The sequence below is a fragment of the Anomalospiza imberbis genome, chromosome 1 (assembly GCF_031753505.1).
Source record: "Anomalospiza imberbis isolate Cuckoo-Finch-1a 21T00152 chromosome 1, ASM3175350v1, whole genome shotgun sequence".
Classification (NCBI taxonomy): Eukaryota; Metazoa; Chordata; class Aves; order Passeriformes; family Viduidae; genus Anomalospiza; species Anomalospiza imberbis.
The window spans coordinates 114,906,820-114,925,745 of NC_089681.1; the positions used below are offsets into that span (position 1 = coordinate 114,906,820).

At 36.9% G+C, this 18,926-nt stretch overlaps 1 protein-coding gene across 8 annotated transcripts in view; it reads left to right on the forward strand.

The window, feature by feature from the left end:
* The window catches only part of ZNF385D (zinc finger protein 385D), a 419,164-nt gene extending 400,943 nt beyond the window's left edge, over positions 1–18,221 (forward strand). For all 8 annotated transcript variants that reach the window (XM_068207228.1, XM_068207236.1, XM_068207262.1 and 5 more), the window contains 4 exons: positions 7,789–8,022; positions 9,971–10,149; positions 11,480–11,581; positions 16,022–18,221. In XM_068207228.1, the coding sequence (XP_068063329.1) occupies positions 7,789–8,022; positions 9,971–10,149; positions 11,480–11,581; positions 16,022–16,255 (749 nt within the window). In that variant the 3' untranslated portion in view covers positions 16,256–18,221. The remainder of the gene's footprint in view (positions 1–7,788; positions 8,023–9,970; positions 10,150–11,479; positions 11,582–16,021) is intronic.
* The last annotated feature ends 705 nt before the right edge of the window (positions 18,222–18,926 follow it).

An 18,926-nucleotide genomic window follows, 5' to 3' on the forward strand; every position in this document is an offset into this window, starting at 1 on the left:
AGTTTTAAATAGGCTTTGCCATCATACTTATTTTGTGAAAAATACTTCTCAGTTTCCAGCAGTGTATAGCCTAGACTGCCTTCTCTGTCTCTGTCAAAGAGAAGGGGAGTTTAGGAGAGGCCCTTTCAAAGCTCTCTTCCATCACTACAGCTGACAGTGCAAATTTAAAGAGAACATCTTGTCTGCAGCTTCCTTCCCCATGTCTGCATGGTAGGTGTGTGGGGTAGCCGGAGTAGCAGTCAGAAACTAAATCATAGTTACTGACTGACCTTGGCAAGAATATCTTCTCCCAGGTACATGGTGTGACTTAAAGCTCTAATGAGTTTTCAGGTAGTAAGGTAATACTTTGAAGCCATTGATGTGAGTGACACAGAGAAAAGTTGCTCCCTGAATTCTCCTTGGGGAAATACTGTCTCCAGTACTGACTGGGTATAATTCATGCCACCTGGACCTTGGCACTGATGCAGGCCCTATTTTGAAACATTATTTTGGACTTCTGTCTGTGCTAGTGATTCACACAGTGCCAAGGATTTTCCTGGACGCAGGACTGCAATCATCCTTTTCCACTGCTGTAGCTGTCTCTGGATGACTTCTGGATGAAGCTGAATTACCCAGATATCCCTGGGCAGTCTGGCATTCAGTACAAGCCAAGGAGCAACAGGCAGCTCATGTGCAGCTGACCTGCTTTGGAGGAACAGAGAGGATGGTAATACAAATGGGGACTGCTGTGCACATGTTGGCCTCCAGAAAGATACATTCAAGGCAAATTCATTTTACTGTAGGATGTCTTGCAAAACCTTTTTCCTTGTTGAGTTTTTAGTTTTTTCAGTTTTTTCAGTTCTTTTTTTTTTTTACTGGTAATAAACTCAACCGATGCTCAGTACTTAGTACTCATGTACTAAGATTAGCTGAAAGTATATTTCTTATTATGTTTACTTTTACTTAAAAGTTGGAAAATGAGTACTGAGGTGCATGCAGATGTAAAACTGGTGGCAGTTTGTCAGCATAGCCTCAAGCATGCAAAAATCCTCTTTGCATTACTCCACCTCTTAAGCAAACACTTCGTCCTGATTTCGAATTAAATTTTCACTACAGAGTACCCATTAATTAAACTGTGAGAGTAATTTCAGCCAGCAACTCCTTGCATGGGGACCCTTTCACTCGTAGCTGGTGAAAGGTGATCATCTTCTGCCTGGCTGAGGAAAAATCTATACAATCATAAGGACAGCTCAGTGTCCAAACTCGGTCATCACCAAGTGTTCCTTAAATGACCTGAAAAACAAATGGCTTCTCCTCATCATTTCCTTACCTTCCAGTCATATTTTTCTCAGCTACAATTGCCTAAAAACCCAAAACTCAGACATGGTGTGACATTTCCCTAACTCTTTCACTTTCCACAGGCCTTTTACCCCTAGCCGTTGCTGTTGCTGCCAGCTCAATTAACCTCAACAGGAATGCAGTTGTCCCTCTGTGGTTCATCCTGTTCAAGATTAATGAACTGTGCTTTAGACCAAGAGAACTGCTAGTAAAAATTAAGTATAATTTCATTAGAAAATTTTGTATTCCTAATTTATGAAGGAGGTCATCTGAGGACTTGACAGAATGGAGTTTAACTGGAGGAAAATATCCACAGATCAAATATATGAAGTTGGCTACTTCCTTTTCATCATCACTCTCTTTGTCACCAAACATCCTGTTTTCTGTCTCCCTGCCATCAAATCACTGCCAAGGCATCTTGATGGGAAGCATGGAGTAGAGGCAGCAGTAAAATGAAGTCACTTGTGTAGCCAGTAGTTTCTTCATCTTGTTTCTGAGTGATGAACACTGTGTATAATATGATTTATTTAAGTGTTAAAAAGCAGGGGCTGCTCAAAATACCGAGGTCACTGCTTCTCCACTTACAATCCAAGAAAATTCATGGTATTTGTCTTTCATGCTCATTCTGGGAAACTTTGTAGTCCTTCAATGCTTGTTTGGTACATTTGAGCAAAAGATTGGGCAGTACATTAGATATGTTCAGACTCACTTTCTGGATATTAAAAGTAATTTTGATGGACACCTAGACAAAGAAAGTTAACAAGGAACTTGACCAAGAAAGTACTGACGGGCCAGAGTAGTTACAAGGAAAGGGAGACAAAACAGGTAAACAACTGTTTTAACAACAGACTTTAAAAAAAAAATTTCAAAGAAGACTGGTCATCAAAAATTTTCAAATACTGTTCCTGGTTTGTCATACTCAGCTTTATTTATTGCTTCAGAGCTCTTGACTCTTCCATTATTTCATAGTAATTAGTACCCATCCTGTAGAAGATCAGGTGAACACCATGGTTTCCTATATTTTATATTGTGTTATTGAAGGTGAACATAATGTGATGAATTGCGCAGTTGTCAATGAGATATTTTGGTCTTTTATGCCAAAAACCCCTATGATGTTTGCTACTCGTGTCTCTAAATCATGATGTAATATTTTTTTCTTTGAGAAAATTTATATGTGTCCTTCAAAGTTCTAAAAATATACCTCTATCTCTCCAAGTAATCCTATCCATTCTGGGAAGGATATATCTATAATAAATAGATTGAATCCAGGTTTTGAATGTAAAACTAAGTCTAATGACTGGATTTTTGATAATATGATACCAAAGGAATTTTTTATACAATATATTGTAGAGGGCCAGATATCCACCAACCACAAAATATGCAAGTTTGTATTCTGCACATATAAAGGATAAGAAGTTGATACATTTGAGTCAAAGTTCTTCACAGTGTTTTGTTTAAGTGCTGGAGACAGTCGATGTGCTAGCACACATGCTTATGTTACAGCATATAAGAACAGAAAATCAGCTAAGCACAAAAATATCTGTCAGCCAACATTTTTTGGGAGGTGGTGCTATGGTTTTAGTGTACTGCACTATTTATAAATTCTAAAGAAATTAAGTCTTGTCTTCAAATGTAATCACCACAGAAGTAGTGGAAAATGCAAGTTTCAAAGCAGCCCAAGAAAACTGAGGACACAGTTCTCAGTAGTCAGGAAAATAATATACTGAGTCTTAGCCCCAGCCTTGAACATGCGAGTATTAAGGGTCGGTATGGGAGCATTGACACAGGTTTGTTATAAGCCAGCTGATGAGGTTTCTGCAATACTAAGTGGTCTTATATAGTGAAATATTTCATATCAAGTTCTGTTTGTTATGAGAAAGAATGTGTTTTCTGCCTTCTGCAAAAGTGCATTTGTTGGGGTTTTTGGGTTGTTTTGTTGTTTATTTTTTTCCCTGAACAATATTATGGGCCAAATGCTCAATCCTTTTATGTCAAAGGCGAAGTTTAATTTAAATGAGACCAGAATGCATGGGTATGTGCTAAATCAGATATTTTTAAATGTGTGCCACTTGAGATTGCAGAAGAAAAAACATGCTCATAAATATTTGTGATTTGTTTGAAGTCAGAGTATTTTCTCTCTGTGGGCCTATTTATAGCTTCAGGATAAGAAATTCTTAGGCTTAGTAACAGGAACTGATGAGTGAGACTTTCACATACTCAGAAGAAAAACATGAGTTGTAATTTTCTGTTTCTTCAGACTAAAGGAAATTCATGAGTCTTGTACCTGGGATATAAAATTAATCCTGCTTACTTAGGTAAACCTTAATCACAGTGCAGTTTTCCACTTGAACCACGGTATCTGTCGTACTCAAAGAAGTCAGTTATTGCAGAATATTTTTTCATCTGTCTTTGTCTCTTGTTAAAACAGACCTTTGATTTTTCCAGTGACTAAGATTAGATTGTAATGTAATATTTTTATATTTTTAGTTTTTATTCTGTTGCTATATTAAGACCAGAATCACAAATGGATTCTTGTGAATCCTGAAGTGTTCCCTTTTATGTTTTTTTGCTGCTGGAATCCAGTTCCATACAATATCAGCAATCAAGTTCTATACCAAAGCCAAGCAGTGACAGTTGCAATAATGAATATTTGCTGTGGGCCACTGGTATGAAAATAGCACAATGCTGCAAGCCTGCGTCACCAGAAACAAATCTTTCATTTGACTGTGGCTGAATTTCCAGCTCAATTTTAGAACATTTATAATTGAAATAGCTCTTAAAGTACTGTCATAATATAGTGTTAAGAAATGCTGATTCAGTCTACAACGCATGAACTCAAATGCCTTCCTACTTCTTTTTGGTGTTGTTTTTCCTTGTTTGTTTGTTTTTTAATCCCTTATACCTTTAATGCTGTATTTAGGGCACTGAACTGTAGACAGGCAGCAACACTGTAAAATATTCAAAGGGACCCATGCTGGATAGGTTAAAAGTTCTTGTGAGAAAAGGAATTGAATTGCCTCTTTGTAAGTTTACTTGACAGCTTTTAGAATGTTTTATCCTTAATCTCTGCTGAAAATTCCAAAGTTTATATGAGGATGAGCAGCTTTTCATCTTTAAATGTGTCATGGCTTTTACATGGTGAACATCAATGGCTATCTATTTATGTTTTAATGTCATTAATGTATTTGCATTAGTAGAATATGAAATGTAATCATATAGGGCACCTCTTAAAAATGCAGAATATATGCAGTGAACTTTGATTTTTTTTTTTTGAGATGAAGAATATGCTGATGACCTTTACCATTTTTAATTTTTATATACTATGCTGCTTTCATTCGTGCATCTCAAAATACCCTTAAAATATTCAAAACATCTAGCATGATTGTATTTTCTTTTCGCTTGTAAATAATTACATAGTGAAATATTAGATCAGCATAGATACAGAAGGTCAGATACTTGAAGCAGAATAAAGTCTGCTGTTATTTCAGCTTTTATTGTTTTATTTCATTAATTGCCTCAGGTTTTCCTAAGGAAAGTAAAGAAATTATCTATTTTTTGCTTAGGGCTGAATACTAACCCTTACACTGCAAAGCTAGCAATGGTGATTGATGTACATTTCTAATTTCCTGTAAGCACCAACTTTGCCATCAGTCCTAAGAGAATGTTCATGTCCCTTTCCCCTGACTGGCCCATCTGCCCCTTGCCCTCCATGTCACCAAGAGAGTACATTGGCTAAGACTACTACTGAACAGTAGTACCAGGATGCAGAAACTGATGTTTTAAAAGCAGTGTTAATGTTTATAAAGCAACGGGGTTTGGATTGGGATTGGGATTTTGAGGAAAATTATTTCATTGCAGTAATTTTTGACTGAAGGAAAGCAAACATTCAATGGATTCTCTGGAATGGGAAAGGAGTGACAAGTTAACTCTACAGTTTTATGGACAGATCTTCAAGGGCTTTATTATTTCATCAGTTTCTCAACAAAATGCTTAGTATTTCAATTTTTTTTTCCTTTTGAAACCTTATTTTAAAAAAAATCATAAATAAGAAGAGACTATTCAGCAAGAAAAACTCATTTCTTCTGCACTGATATTTGACATCCCCAGTACCTTCAGGATCTGACAGCCTTCAGGCACTCTTTCAGGAAAAAGAAAACCAAACTGTGATTTGACCTGGAGTGGGACTTTATGTTTTGCTACATGTTTTAATGCCTGTCAATATGTAGAATATTCACATGAAAAAAATGGCCTTCTTGGATTTATGAATGATAATTTTTTAAAAACCCTCTGGGAGAGTATGTAGAAACATGACAAAATAGACAATGTGTAGAACTTAATGGAGCGTAAAGGGTCATATTCCCACTGACTGAAAGGGAATCATATTTGTGTAGATATTTGTTCAGCCAGCTTCAAGTCCCCCAGTAGGAAATATTTCTGGATCAGTGTAGGTACGTTATTCCCAGGCTTCATAAACTTTAATATTAGAAACAATTTCCTCACATCCAATCTAAGTCTCTCTTGATGTAATCCAATAGTCCTTGTTCTACTAGGAGGGATAAGGAAGAAGAGTATATTCTCTTATTTTTAGCTACATTCTACAGATATGGAAAACACTGTCAGTGCTTGCCCTTTTTCTTCCATTTTCACAGTTCCTGTTTTCTAAACTTCTAATTTATTTTGGCTCCCTCCATCAGAAACTCTCTCGTGTTGCTTTGCATTTGTATTGCTTCTGAATTAACAGCAAAGCAAGTAATTTTGGGTTTTTTTTTTTGACATTGCTGTCCCAGGCTGGACACAGGGCCTTCAGAGCTGATCAGAGGAGGAAAAAATACCTCCTAAATATTTTGCTTTGCAATTTCAACGTGGTGGGGACTTGTTTTATAGCACAATGATAGAAGAGATCTGTGTTCATCATGTCTGCTACTGAAAGATTTTTCTGAAAATCAAGCAAATAAGCAAAGAAAACAATCAAAATGAAATAAACAATAAAGCTTCCCCAAATGCAATACTGGGATTGTTGTTCATCATTCTGTATTAATAGATCAGACTAAACCTACTGAGTGTGGATTCCTGCAATTGTCTTTAGTGAAAAGCATCTAATTTTCTAAACTGTTTCTTCAATGCATTAAAATTGTTTTGAATCAGGTTTCTCAGTGTGTTTGCCATGCTTCCAATTTGATACTGCCTGCCAGGCTATTAGGAGTGTTCTCCATTAACAAAGTTTTCAACAGTATTAGTCTGCAACGCACCACTGTGGTATCAATTAGTTGTGTCCCTTCTGCATCGGAACACGTACTTAGCTCTCTAAGTGAAAGAATTGCTATTTTGTCTATTCTGATGGGAGGTAATAAATAAAGCATAGTACAGGTAGAGCATCACTAACACCAAGTGTTGTATGAAACCAAAATGAGCTATGCTGGAAAGTACCCAAATCCAGGCATATTTCAGTAAAATAACTAAGATTTTTTTTTTAAAGCTACTACTCAGTAGGCTTAATATGATAAAATACAGTGCTGCAAAGACAGAACAGCTCCTGTCCTTTGTCTCTTTCTTGTGTCCCCTACCCACCATCTTCTTCACTGCCTTCACTGCTGCATTTTGCTGTCCTCCACCCTGCTAACAACCACATGATACTGCCATATCCAAGCATCATGTATCAATGATTCAAACTAAAATATTATTGTGTATTTTCTCTCTCTTTCATTTGATAACTATGGGAAAAGCACAAGTTCTTAGCTGCAAGAAATAAGTTTTCAGATTTAGGTATATATCTTGCTTGTAGTCTTTCCAACTGATAGAATAAAAAAGTTATTAGTGTTTGTTTTGGTCTCGGATGTGGAATGTTGTATATTTAGTTACTGTTATTAGTATGTATCATTATTATGCAATAATGGATAACAATATGTACTGTGTATTTATAATTGCCTTCATTCTTTTAGTATTGGTGTTGGTAAAAAACCAAGTGAAGTATCAATTTCTTCTTTTTTTTTTACTAGATATAAAAGCCAATTTTTTCATTTTCGTTTAGTACAAGATGTTAAAACTCTAGCTTGGCTACCCAATCAGCATAAGTATTATGTGTTACTATGGGTGTTTATGCATCTGAAGTTGTGTGTATAAATTTAAACTTCTTGTTGACCTGGTCATTTACATGGCCTCTTTTATTACATTTTTCTTCTGTTGTACAGTACATTCTTAATGACCTTTTTGTTCAGTTTATGAGTTTTGTGTGAGCAGACTGTAGGAGACGACACATGGTTTTTTCATACATGGAAGTATTGTATTTTGTATCCACACGAAATACGAAGAAAAAGGTCAGGTTTAGTTCATTGCCATTAGTCAAACCATCACCAGAACAATCTGCCTCTCTGTGTCATCACAGCATTGGGATGTCAACAAGCAAACACCAAAGGTCACACGATTTTTTTCTGTTTATGTTCATTTCTTTCCATCTCCTCTCTTTGCCCACAGACACTAACACAGGGACACCAGCAATATCAACGACGACAACCGTGGAAATCCGGAAGAGCAGTGTTATGACAACTGAGATCACCTCTAAAGTGGAGAAAATCCCCACAACAGCCACGAGCAGCAGCACTTGCCCTTCCGTTGAGACTGAGGAAGAAAAAGCAAAACGACTGCTGTACTGTTCACTATGCAAAGTCGCTGTCAACTCTGCCTCACAGCTGGAGGCGCACAACAGTGGTGAGATGGAGCAGTGCTTGCTTGCTTCCTTTTTTTTTCTCTCTTCTGTCTCAAGAGCGCTGCAATTATCTTCCCCTGAATAGATTAGATCTCTTGCAGCAGAGGACAAAGAGGTGGCAGAAAACTGGCAATTACACGGAATTCATTAACTATTAAAGTATAAAAATGACAGGCAAAGAGGTCTTCAAAAAAGAGAAAGAAAGGAATTTATTGCAAGTTGCAGATTTTCTTATGCTTCAGCCTTTGCAGCTTCAAAATCTTATTGAGCTAAATGACAGCTCGACTTCATTACCTTTGGTGTTCAGAGTTTGCATCGTTTTGCTTGTGCCAACTAGCAAAATAAGAGTGAATGCCATTAGCTTTGTTTGAAACTTAACAAATTAAGGCTTAAAGAGGGAGCATTAGTCAGTCAGAGTTCAATGATGGGAGTTAGAGTTCTTAGCTCCATATTGTCTGTTAATAAATAACTTGTTAAAATTATGTATATTTTCCCTTTGTTTTCATCAACTGATAGCAGCTGCTGCATGAGAGTTGAATGGGTAATTGCCTACCTTCATCTTTTTTAGTTTTTAAACTTTTTCTTGCCATTAGAGCTAGTAGCATCAGTAAGTTCCCTCTGTAGACAGCCACCATCCACAGTCATTATTTTAGCATGTTATTGATTAGCTGTGGTGGGTGGGGTTAAAAGATCTAGGAATTTGATATGGTGACAGTGATCACCTATAGCCATCTTACAGAAAATTCCTGATCTGGGATGTCAGGGGCTATGTCTTATCAAGGTTAAGTAGAGTTCAGAGACAAAGAACATTAGGTTTGAAATGCTGAGACAGTGATAATATACCTAGAGCAAAATGATCAAAGGTTTTATGATGCAATTAATAAAGAAATAACTTTGGCATATCTATAGAACACAAATTAGAATGGAAATGATAACTTCTTGGCATTCATGAGAAACAAAATTCCATCCATTTTGGATGCTGTTTACTATTTGCCAGATCTTCAACTGGTGAAAGTTCAACTTCAAGCTATACCCTTTTAAACTATTTAATTTCATATAAGAGTTAGACTCTAAATATTCTGATCAGGCTGAGACCCAAAACACTATTCTGAATATTTTAACACAACCTTCCAAGTTTTTGCTGCCTGTGCTGAAAAACTCTGTTTGTGCTCAAACACATGCATTTTTTACAAGTCTCCGAGGATGCATACAGCAATTAGCAGTGGAGTGGTGGTTCTGTATGCAGCAGTTAGTCCATTATCATCACAGACTACCTGTGTGGGAGTCAACAGTGTAAGAAACTGTTCAGTCTGAATAAAGGTGCAGCAACAGAACACCAGTGTTCTATATGCAACCTTTATTTACAAAGGAAAAAAAAAGGCAATTGTATTTTTCTCTCATATATGTTTCTCACATGTTTTTGTTTCTGTCAGGATATTAATGATCCATAAGTTAAGTTGCTTCCAGGAACCTCTGCCCCTTTCTGGTTTGGAGAATAATTAGTTAATTGCAGATTTAATTGTAAGCTACCTAGACATAGTGTTTATCAATCTGTTCAGGAGGAATACAAATCAAAGCCAACTACATCTTTAATAGCTAAATTACTTTTCTTTTGTAACTACAATTCAGGACTTATTAGCAGCAGGAGTTAATGAGAAAAGTCACACACATTTAACTTCACATCAGGTTACCTGATTGTGTTGCTACTTTCTGGTGTGGCTGCTTTGTTCTAGTGCATTACCTATAGGTATGTAATTTTGTAAATAAATATCAGGTGCAAAATACTGTTACTTTAGTATGACTCTGATACAGACCAACACAGTCACATTCCAAGGATAGCACATGGCACCAAGCTGAGGCTCATATGATTTTGTTTCAAAAAGAAAATAAAACAATGAATGCAACCCAATTGTCAAAGTTGTTTCTGTTTCCCATTTCTGTTGTCTCCAGGGACTAAGCACAAAACTATGCTGGAAGCTCGGAATGGAAGTGGAACCATAAAAGCCTTTCCCCGGGCAGGCGTAAAAGGCAAAGGACCTGTGAATAAAGGAAACACAGGCCTTCAGAACAAAACATTTCACTGTGAAATATGTGATGTGCACGTAAACTCCGAGACACAACTGAAACAGGTACTCAGCCAGCTTGTAGAGTGACAATCTTTAGCTGTTCTTTGTTTTCATGGTGGTAAAGGACCAACGCAGTCAGCACATATAACAGTTTGTGTCCAAATGGAACTCACAGTTTTGTCCATTGTACTTGGCTGCAATGCTGTGTGTTTTGTTTTGATTATGATTTTCCCTTGCAGGGGATATGTCTTCTCAAAAGCTCTCAATTATACACATTTGGTAAGGAGTTACAGAAGGTGTAGCACGTTACAACTGTCTTTAGACTGCTAGAATTGTCCTGAGCTAATAAACTCTGCCATTTCATGTACTGCATGATATTTGCCTTGACAAAGATGTGAAGGTGGATGCAGCCAGTACTTTCACAGAATACTAAGTAACCCACTTAGAAATGTGGGATGGAGAGGATTTCTAATATTTTTATCAATGTTTCACTCTAACTGAGAAGCACGACCTCTGAATTGCAATTACACTAAGTTATGTTCAGTCATTCTTCAGATGATCAAAGCTTTCTGAAAAACAGTTTAATTCCATATGTCTATTGGAATTAAATACTTGTAAAGGAACTGTACAAGAATGAAGATTAATTCAATAATAGACAATAGCAATACCCATTCTTCTGGTCTCGGAGAAACAAGTCCAGTTCCATGTCTTTTTACTGTGATAATTCTCTTGAAAATTAAAATCTAAGTAAAAAAAGAATTCTGAAAAAGGTCCCTTACTTCTAATACTGCAAGATAATCTGTGTAGAAAGTTACTTTAAAAATCTCATAGATCTTATAAAGAAGATAGTGGATTTCATACATTTTTTCCACTGTCTCTTAGTTTGATATGTAAACATCTCAGAAGGATCTCCAGGCAGCTTAGGGATTTAAACGATTTTCTGACCTTATATTCTTCCCCAAATAGGAGATGCTTTACTACCTAATATTCTTTAAAAACTTTCTATCAGCAGTCAATTGAATTTGATGGGTGCTTTATAGAGTTAGGGAGGAGTTTTTCAAAGGCTTTAACCTGACTCAAGTCCTGCTGAAGTTAGAAAAAGTGGGAAAATATTTAACTGTAGTGGAAACAGAGCTGAACTTAGGACTGATGAAAATTACAGTCCCAATATGTGGTGCACAAAGGATCCTTCAAACTTTAAAAGAGCCTACTCCTTTTCATTATTGAATTAGTCAAAGTAATGCTGCTGTAGAGAAAAAGCCTTTCGTATTGGAGCAGTAAACTTGTGTAAAGCAGAACCTGAAGTTCTCTGTTTTAGAACTATCAACCCTCATCTTTTGTTTTCTTTCTCCCCCCATCTCCACCCCCCACCTCCCCCCATATATTTTAACAGCACATAAGCAGTAGAAGGCACAAAGACAGAGCTGCTGGGAAACCACCTAAACCTAAATACAGCCCTTACAACAAACTCCAAAAGGGAACACATCCTCTAGGGGTAAGCAAATCACCCTTTTTTATTTGACTTTTATTTTGATCCTGATGAGTAGGATTTTTAGAAAACGTAAGTGGGAAAATGTTTACAAGGAGAGTAATAGTGTAAGCCATTGGAGTATCAAATACATGAAGGAGCCACTGGAAGCCCACAAGGGATTTTTTCATATACTTTAAGGTGTGTTTACACACCTTACAGTCTGTAGACCCTTGCTTTTGTAGCTACTCTGAATAACTTCAGGAAAGAAGTTTATTGCAAGGGTCACTAGAGAGCAAGAGACAGAAAAAACCTCCAGATGTCAAACAGGATTTTTCTAGCTTTCACCAAGGACAATAGTGATGAAATAACTAAATAAAACTCTATAAAATATAAACTATTCATTCTATCCTAATTTAGAGAATCGTTGAGATAACAAGTGAAACAATTAAAAAAACCGACTTCTTCCATTTGACTGTTTCAGAATGGTTCTGGTCACATTTTCAACTGCCAAGATAAAGTATCTGAAACACAGCTCTTACTAGCTCCAAAAGCTGATTTTTTTTTTTTTTTTTTTTTAGTAAAAAGCTGGGATGCTGCCACTAGTTAAGAAGCAGCTTATATTGTGGGTGGCATAGTGAAACATCAGACTTTTATCTTCTCCATCAGTTAAACTGCATGAATGAGTCCTGCATATTGGCCACAATAATCCCCTGCAGCATTATAGGGTGGGGATGGTGTGGACAGTGCCCAGCCAGCCAGATGTGTGCCCTGGCGGCCAAGAAGGCCAATGGCATCCTGGCCTGTATCAGGAATAGTGTGGCCAGCAGGAGTAGGGAGGTCATTCTCCCCCTGTACTCGGCACTGGTGAGGCAATACCTTGAGTGCTGTGCCCAGTTCTGGGTCCCTCAGTTTGGGAAGGACATTGAGGTGCTTGAGTGCATCCAGAGGAGGGCAACAAGGCTGGTGAGGGGCTTGGGCTGAGGGAGCTGGGGTTGTTCAGCCTGGAGAAAAGGAGACTCCGGGGTGACCTTATCGCTCTCTACAACTTCCTGAAAGGTGGTTGTAGTCAGGTGGGGGTTGGTCTCTTTCCCAAACAACAACTGACAGAACCAGAGGACAGTCTCAAGCTGTGTCAATGAAAATATATGTTGGATATTAGGAAAAAAATTTTCACAGAAAGAGTGATGAAGTACTGGAATGGCTTGCCTGGGGAGGTGGTGGAGTCACTGTGCCTGGATGTGTTTAAAAAAAGATTGGATGTGACACTTGGTGCCATGGTTTAGTTGAGGTGTTAGGGCGTGGGTTAGACTCAACTAGTCAAGAGACTTGAAGCTGTCTTCCGATCTAGTCATTCTGTGAATTCTGTGAATGTTATATCTGCTGCTTTGTAGAGTTTTATAAGTGGTTCTGGCAGAGGGAGGATGTTGAGTCATTGTCCTCATAGAGATTAACCCCTTATGCTTTGACCATCTTCTCTGATGCAGGCACAGTATGGAGCTTTTTTTTTTCTGTGAAAACCCATTTCTCTTTACATTGAGTAAAAACTTTTGGCAGCAAAAACTGTGTCCTTGTTGGGGCAGCCCTCACGAGTGGCATGTTCATGCAGGATTCAGTTGTAGAATAAAGCAGTGCACAGTTCTGGCAGATCCACTAATAGGGAAATAGCCCCATAGGGTTTCTTAGTAATCCACAAGAAAGATTGAGGTCTCCAATACAAACTGTACTGAAAGGAATAGAAAATATGTAGTGGGCTAAGTAGGATATGGAATCAGGAAAGCCTTTCTAACAGGATTGTAATTCCTTCAGGAAATTCATTATTTTTCAGGGGATGAAAACAACTATTACATTGTTGTTGTGATTGTGCACAGCTCTCTACCAATTTATGTAATGGTGATTTCTGAGAACTCCAGCCAAGGTTCAAGACAAATAACAGCAGTGTGTCCTTTTCCTTCTCCCTCAATCTCAGTTGCTCACAATATACAGGTCAGGCTAGAGGGCATCAAAAAGGCAAAAGGGATGTAAGAAGGAGAGAAAAAACTAGCAATTAATGAATATATATATATATATATATATATATATATATAGTAGAATTGTGGCTTCAATAAGAAAGGAGAGACCAGTTTTCAATTTAGTCTTTTTGGTTTTGAATATAAAAACTGCAGGAATTGCTGTCGCTTGAAGTGCAGAATAGCACAACAACAAGCCAACTAATTTCACCTTTAATTTAATGCTATTTCTTTACTTTTCCTTTATTCCCTCTTCCTAGCTGAAGCCAGGATGCTCCCCATTAATATTTCAAGTTATTTATCCCTTAGTTTGCTTCATTGGAAATGAAACAAGTAATGGTTACATTACTCCTAATGTTGACCTGTGAGTAAATTAGAGGTTAGAGACGAACGTGCAAGGTACTGCATATGTTAAGTATTACTAGTTTTGCAGCTACCTTGAAATCAAAATCACATTGATAAGTTGACTGAAAAGCTATCTAGCTAGAAGTAATCTAGTAATTTAATTAGAAGTACCTGATTCCTCCAAGAATGGTAAGAAAGCCTTAGTCTTTTAATAGAAATAGCCACATGAGACCTTCATTACACAAAATGTATGGACATCAGCAAATTTGTCTACAGAAATTTTTAAAAAACATGCTACATTTTCATGGCTTTTCTAAACCAAAAACCTGATATTACCATATTTTCAATATGTACTTCTCTGTTCTAGATTTACATGCTTCAGAGATAGAAATTTTATAAATTCCCACAGTGATTTTCAGAGTTTCAGAAGTCTTGTAGCATTGGGACTTGCTTGGTATTTCTTCAGGCCACTGCTGTCCAGCATGTATAAAATACTGCACTGGAGAAAAAGGTTATCAAGCATTTGATAGTCCAAACTTTCTGCAATAAAATGGCTGTTACAAAAAGCATCCTTCACTGGGAACTGTAGACCAAAGAGTATTTTGTACTCAGGGTTACTTTTCTTTAATTTTCCTCAGGGTTGTTTGAGGTTTGGTTTGTTTTTTTTGGTGGGGTTTTTTTTGTGGTTTTGTTTGGTTGGTTTTTTTGTGGCTTCGGGGTTTTTTCTATTCTAAATAAGTCTGTAAAAGGTATTTATTAAAAAATGTAAGAAGAGAGGAAAAAGGCATATGTTCAGCAAAGAAGACAGCTTGGATCAGTGAGCATAACACTGATCAATGAAAAGATCAGATCATTGCTTTTAATAGGCACCATAAGGAATTTTGTATCTAACATCTATTATATCCTTTGTTAAGATAATTATAGAATTTGGATTGATTTGAGTATTTCTCCCTCCCAGAGCTTTAAAGGACCTGGAAGCAAGCAGTTTTGCTAGGACACAGACACACCAAAAGTCTGTCAGAGACAATGGGAACTTATCTTTGTCAGTAAATTAAGTTTCTAATCTTATCTCAGAGTTATAAAAACAGGACTGCAAAGGTATTCAGGCTCCTGGCATCTCATTAGAAACTTTAAATTCTACTGAAAACTGCAGAAATCTATAGAGACTACTCTGATGGTCATTTGTATTCATCCCAAATGTAAATTTTCTTAAATATTATGGAACCTCTTGTGAGTATTTTCAGTCTTGGAGAAACTTCAGGATTTGGGGTTTTTCCCTTTTTTATGAAACTCTAAATGAAGGGGTTTTTGATTTGTATTTGGTAGTTCACAAGAAAATCATGTTATGATTTAAAATGTGTTTTAAGAAGAAACTTCAGTGACAGAAACAGAAATATCATAGTTTGACAGAATACTACTTTAAAATATCTGCCAGGTTTTCATAATCCTTGAAAGAATGAACACTATCTTAGTGGAAAACAGTTGAAGACATTGAAGATGCAGCAAAATTATATGGGGCAACAGCCATTTAAACATGTGAAACATGAGAGATATTCATAACTCGTGAAAGATAAGATTGGTTTATTTGTTTGTTATTAGAAGCAGGAGTAAATGAAGAGGAGCTATGGAGATCTTTATTTTAAGTAGAATTTGCATCCTAAAGATTAAAACAAAAGTATCTTGTAAGACCAGGGAATAAGATGTGTTTACATTCTGCTCTGGTCTCTACCTTAAGCTGTTCAGATGGAGATCTATTAATTGATATCTGATTTTTCATTGTTTAGTTTTTGCAGGGTACATGCAGCTTTACTTTGGTGCAGATTCCCCAGTTCCGTTTTAGATTTGCTTTGATTTCTAATCTCATATTAAATAATGAGTGTCAGCAACAAGGTGTGAACACTGGAACTCTTTGGCCCCAGCTAAATCCTTGTACCTTGTCCATTGGGGAGGGCGTATCACCTGTTATAAGTCTGTAGCTCACAGAGTCAGTAGCCACCATGAGGCCTCTCTTGCTTGATTCTGCACATATAATCTTAAATCAAGCTCCCTCTCATGTAGCTAATATGAACAAATTATGTGTCTCTGTTTGTTTGTTTTCTCTTCTTCCCCACAGGTAAAATTAGTATTTTCAAAGGAACCTTCAAAGCCGATGGCACCACGAATCTTACCAAATCCGCTAGCAGCTGCAGCAGCAGCTGCTGCTGTGGCTGTGAATTCCCCCTTCAGTCTTCGCACAGCCCCAGCAGCCACCCTTTTCCAGACTTCAGCACTTCCTCCAGCACTCCTACGACCAGCTCCTGGGCCTATACGGACCACCCACACTCCTGTGCTGTTTGCTCCTTACTGAACTCCAAAAAGGAATTAATTGTACTGCAATAATTTTTCAAATCAAAACACACAAACAAAAAAATGAAAATCAAGAACATTGAACTATGCAGTGTTTATTTATAGTTTAAAGTATATATGAAGAGCCAGAACTTTTGATAGAGAACCGAACAAATTCTGAAAGGGGGAATGGGTGGTATTTTCTCCAGATAAGAACCTTTCTCTTGAGCATTGATCGTTTTAGAACTGATCTCCAGCATTGACTTGTAGTGACATATAAAACTTACAGAGCCTTTTGACTGTGCATTTTGGCACATATTTCCCTGCAATGTCTTTCCTGCTTTATGAAACAACTTACAAATTTGTCTAAAGGGCATTAACTGGTTCCAATGTATATAAAATACTTTATTCTGTAGATTAAAGAAGAAGGGAAAAAAAAAAAAAAGAAACACTGTGAATAGTAGTACCCTTACCAATCCTCCTGCCAAATCAGCAGTTACTGGGTATTTATCTGAACAAAAGTAGATACAATAGATGTCTTGTAAAACAGTAGTATTGTGTCTCTATCTATGCCACTAGGTTTCTAACTGAGCTGCAAAAGATAAAATGAACAAAATTATGTCACTTTGGTAAGTAGTCAAAAATTATTACAATAACATGGAGCTGTTCCTGGTGAGCAAAGTTTTCCTCACTCACAGAAGAATGAAAATAATCTAGATTAGGACAAAGAAAACAATAAAGAAGATCTAGTGGGGAAAAATAATTCAGATACTGTACACAACAGAATGGGTCAAACGTTTATTTAAGTGAGAATGTATGTGTACACTGTGTGTTTGTTCAAAAAGTGTAATACATACATGATAGATCAATGTTTAAGACATGACAGTGGAAAACAAAAAATATGATCTTGTCATGAAACAGGCCTGACACTTCAGTGTTGAGCAGAGGGAAGACACAATTCAGTTACGCAGAGTCATAACTGACAAATGAAAAACAGGAGAGAAATCCTGGTCTCATTTAAGTCAGTTCAAAGTTCCTTCTGACTGCAGTGTAGCCAGAATTTCACCCCAAGAATGGCACATATTCATTTTATATCACACCAGTGGGAGTGTCTGTAGATACAGGTAATATTTTTTGCAATAGGCTTAGTCTTAGCAACAGACTTATTTTCTTGTTTTATTTCCTATTGATGTGATATAAAATGTCTTAATATACCTATAAAATGCAAACAGTGACACATGAGATACATATTACGAGATAACTGCACATCATGGGTTTGGAACAAATACAATTTTTAGGATCTCAAGGGACCCTTGAATTCTGTAGCTGACCGTGATGTATGGACAGCTTAAAGCCTTATATATTTACTGTGAGGCTTAAAGGGGTTGACTGTGTCCCTTTAAAGTAAGATTTATCAGGGGTATATATAGATATATTGTATATATGTTAGAGTAAGAAAAATAACTTATAAACAGAAAATCTACTATATAAAATAATTATATAACCATTGATTTCATATGTGGGTCATTAAGTGGTAAGTAACAAACAACAGAGAAAAAAAAATAGACTTTTTGAATCTGATCCTTGCTGCCTGCTTTTTCCCATTGGGAGCTGAAAAGTATCTATTAATATTATGGAGTGCGCTGCTGAGTCACATGCAACCACTCTGATGTGTAGCCAAGTGAAATGCCTACCATACATTTAGGCAGAATAAAATTTAAAAGCATAATTTAAGTTTAGATGGGGAAATTATTTCAAAGATTTCATTAAAAGGCAGTAATGCAAAATATTGACCATGTGGTTGCTATATAATGCTGCCTGTGGTTAATGCAGACAGGTGGGAGATATAGAGGATGGGAATATACAGCACTTTTGACTTGCAGTTCATCAGTGAGCCTTCCATATACATTCGTATTTGCCATTTTTTAAACCTCTCTGCATTTAGATTTTATAAAAAATATATAAAGAGAGAGAAAGAAGAGGTTCCATGGATATCTGTGTCCGAAGAATTCCAAAGAGATGCATTTATTTATCTACAAGTATTAAAATAAGTTCTGTATTATGTATTTGTATTTCATCCGGTTTATTTGCAAACGTTTGTGCCTTGAAATGAAATGACCTTTTGTTTATATTTAATTCACACCTATGTGACCATGAAAAAGACATGATGGTGATTCCAGGGCTAATTACCAGCTGGATTGCTTTGGCCTAATTTTCAAAACAACAGTATGAGTAAGTTCCTGAAGCCAAGTTTAAACATCTAAATAACTAGGGGCTGACATTTAAAAGGGCTCTCTACTCTACAGCTCCCAGTAAAGAGGCAGTAAATAAGCCAGCCTTCAAGACCTGCTCCTCACACTCAATTTAGAAAATTTTTCATTTTATTTGGGTACATGAGATAGTAAGATTCAGCCTGCTTTCAACCTTACATCTTTGGAAGTTTGCAGAAGCTGTAGTGCCATTGCCAGATGCGTTCAGATTCCTCCTTGAAAAGGGCAGCAGCTTTCAAGCTGTGCTCCATGAACCACCGCTTGTTTCCAGAGCCTTTTGTAAGAGCCTGAGTAACTAAGATCTTGCTAGAGGAGCAGAGGAGTACTCACATTTTGGGAAGGTAGAAGGTCTGGGCAGGTTATCTTTTTCCCATGAGGAAGCAGGCAGATGGGAAAATGGGAGATAGACAAATATCTTGAAAG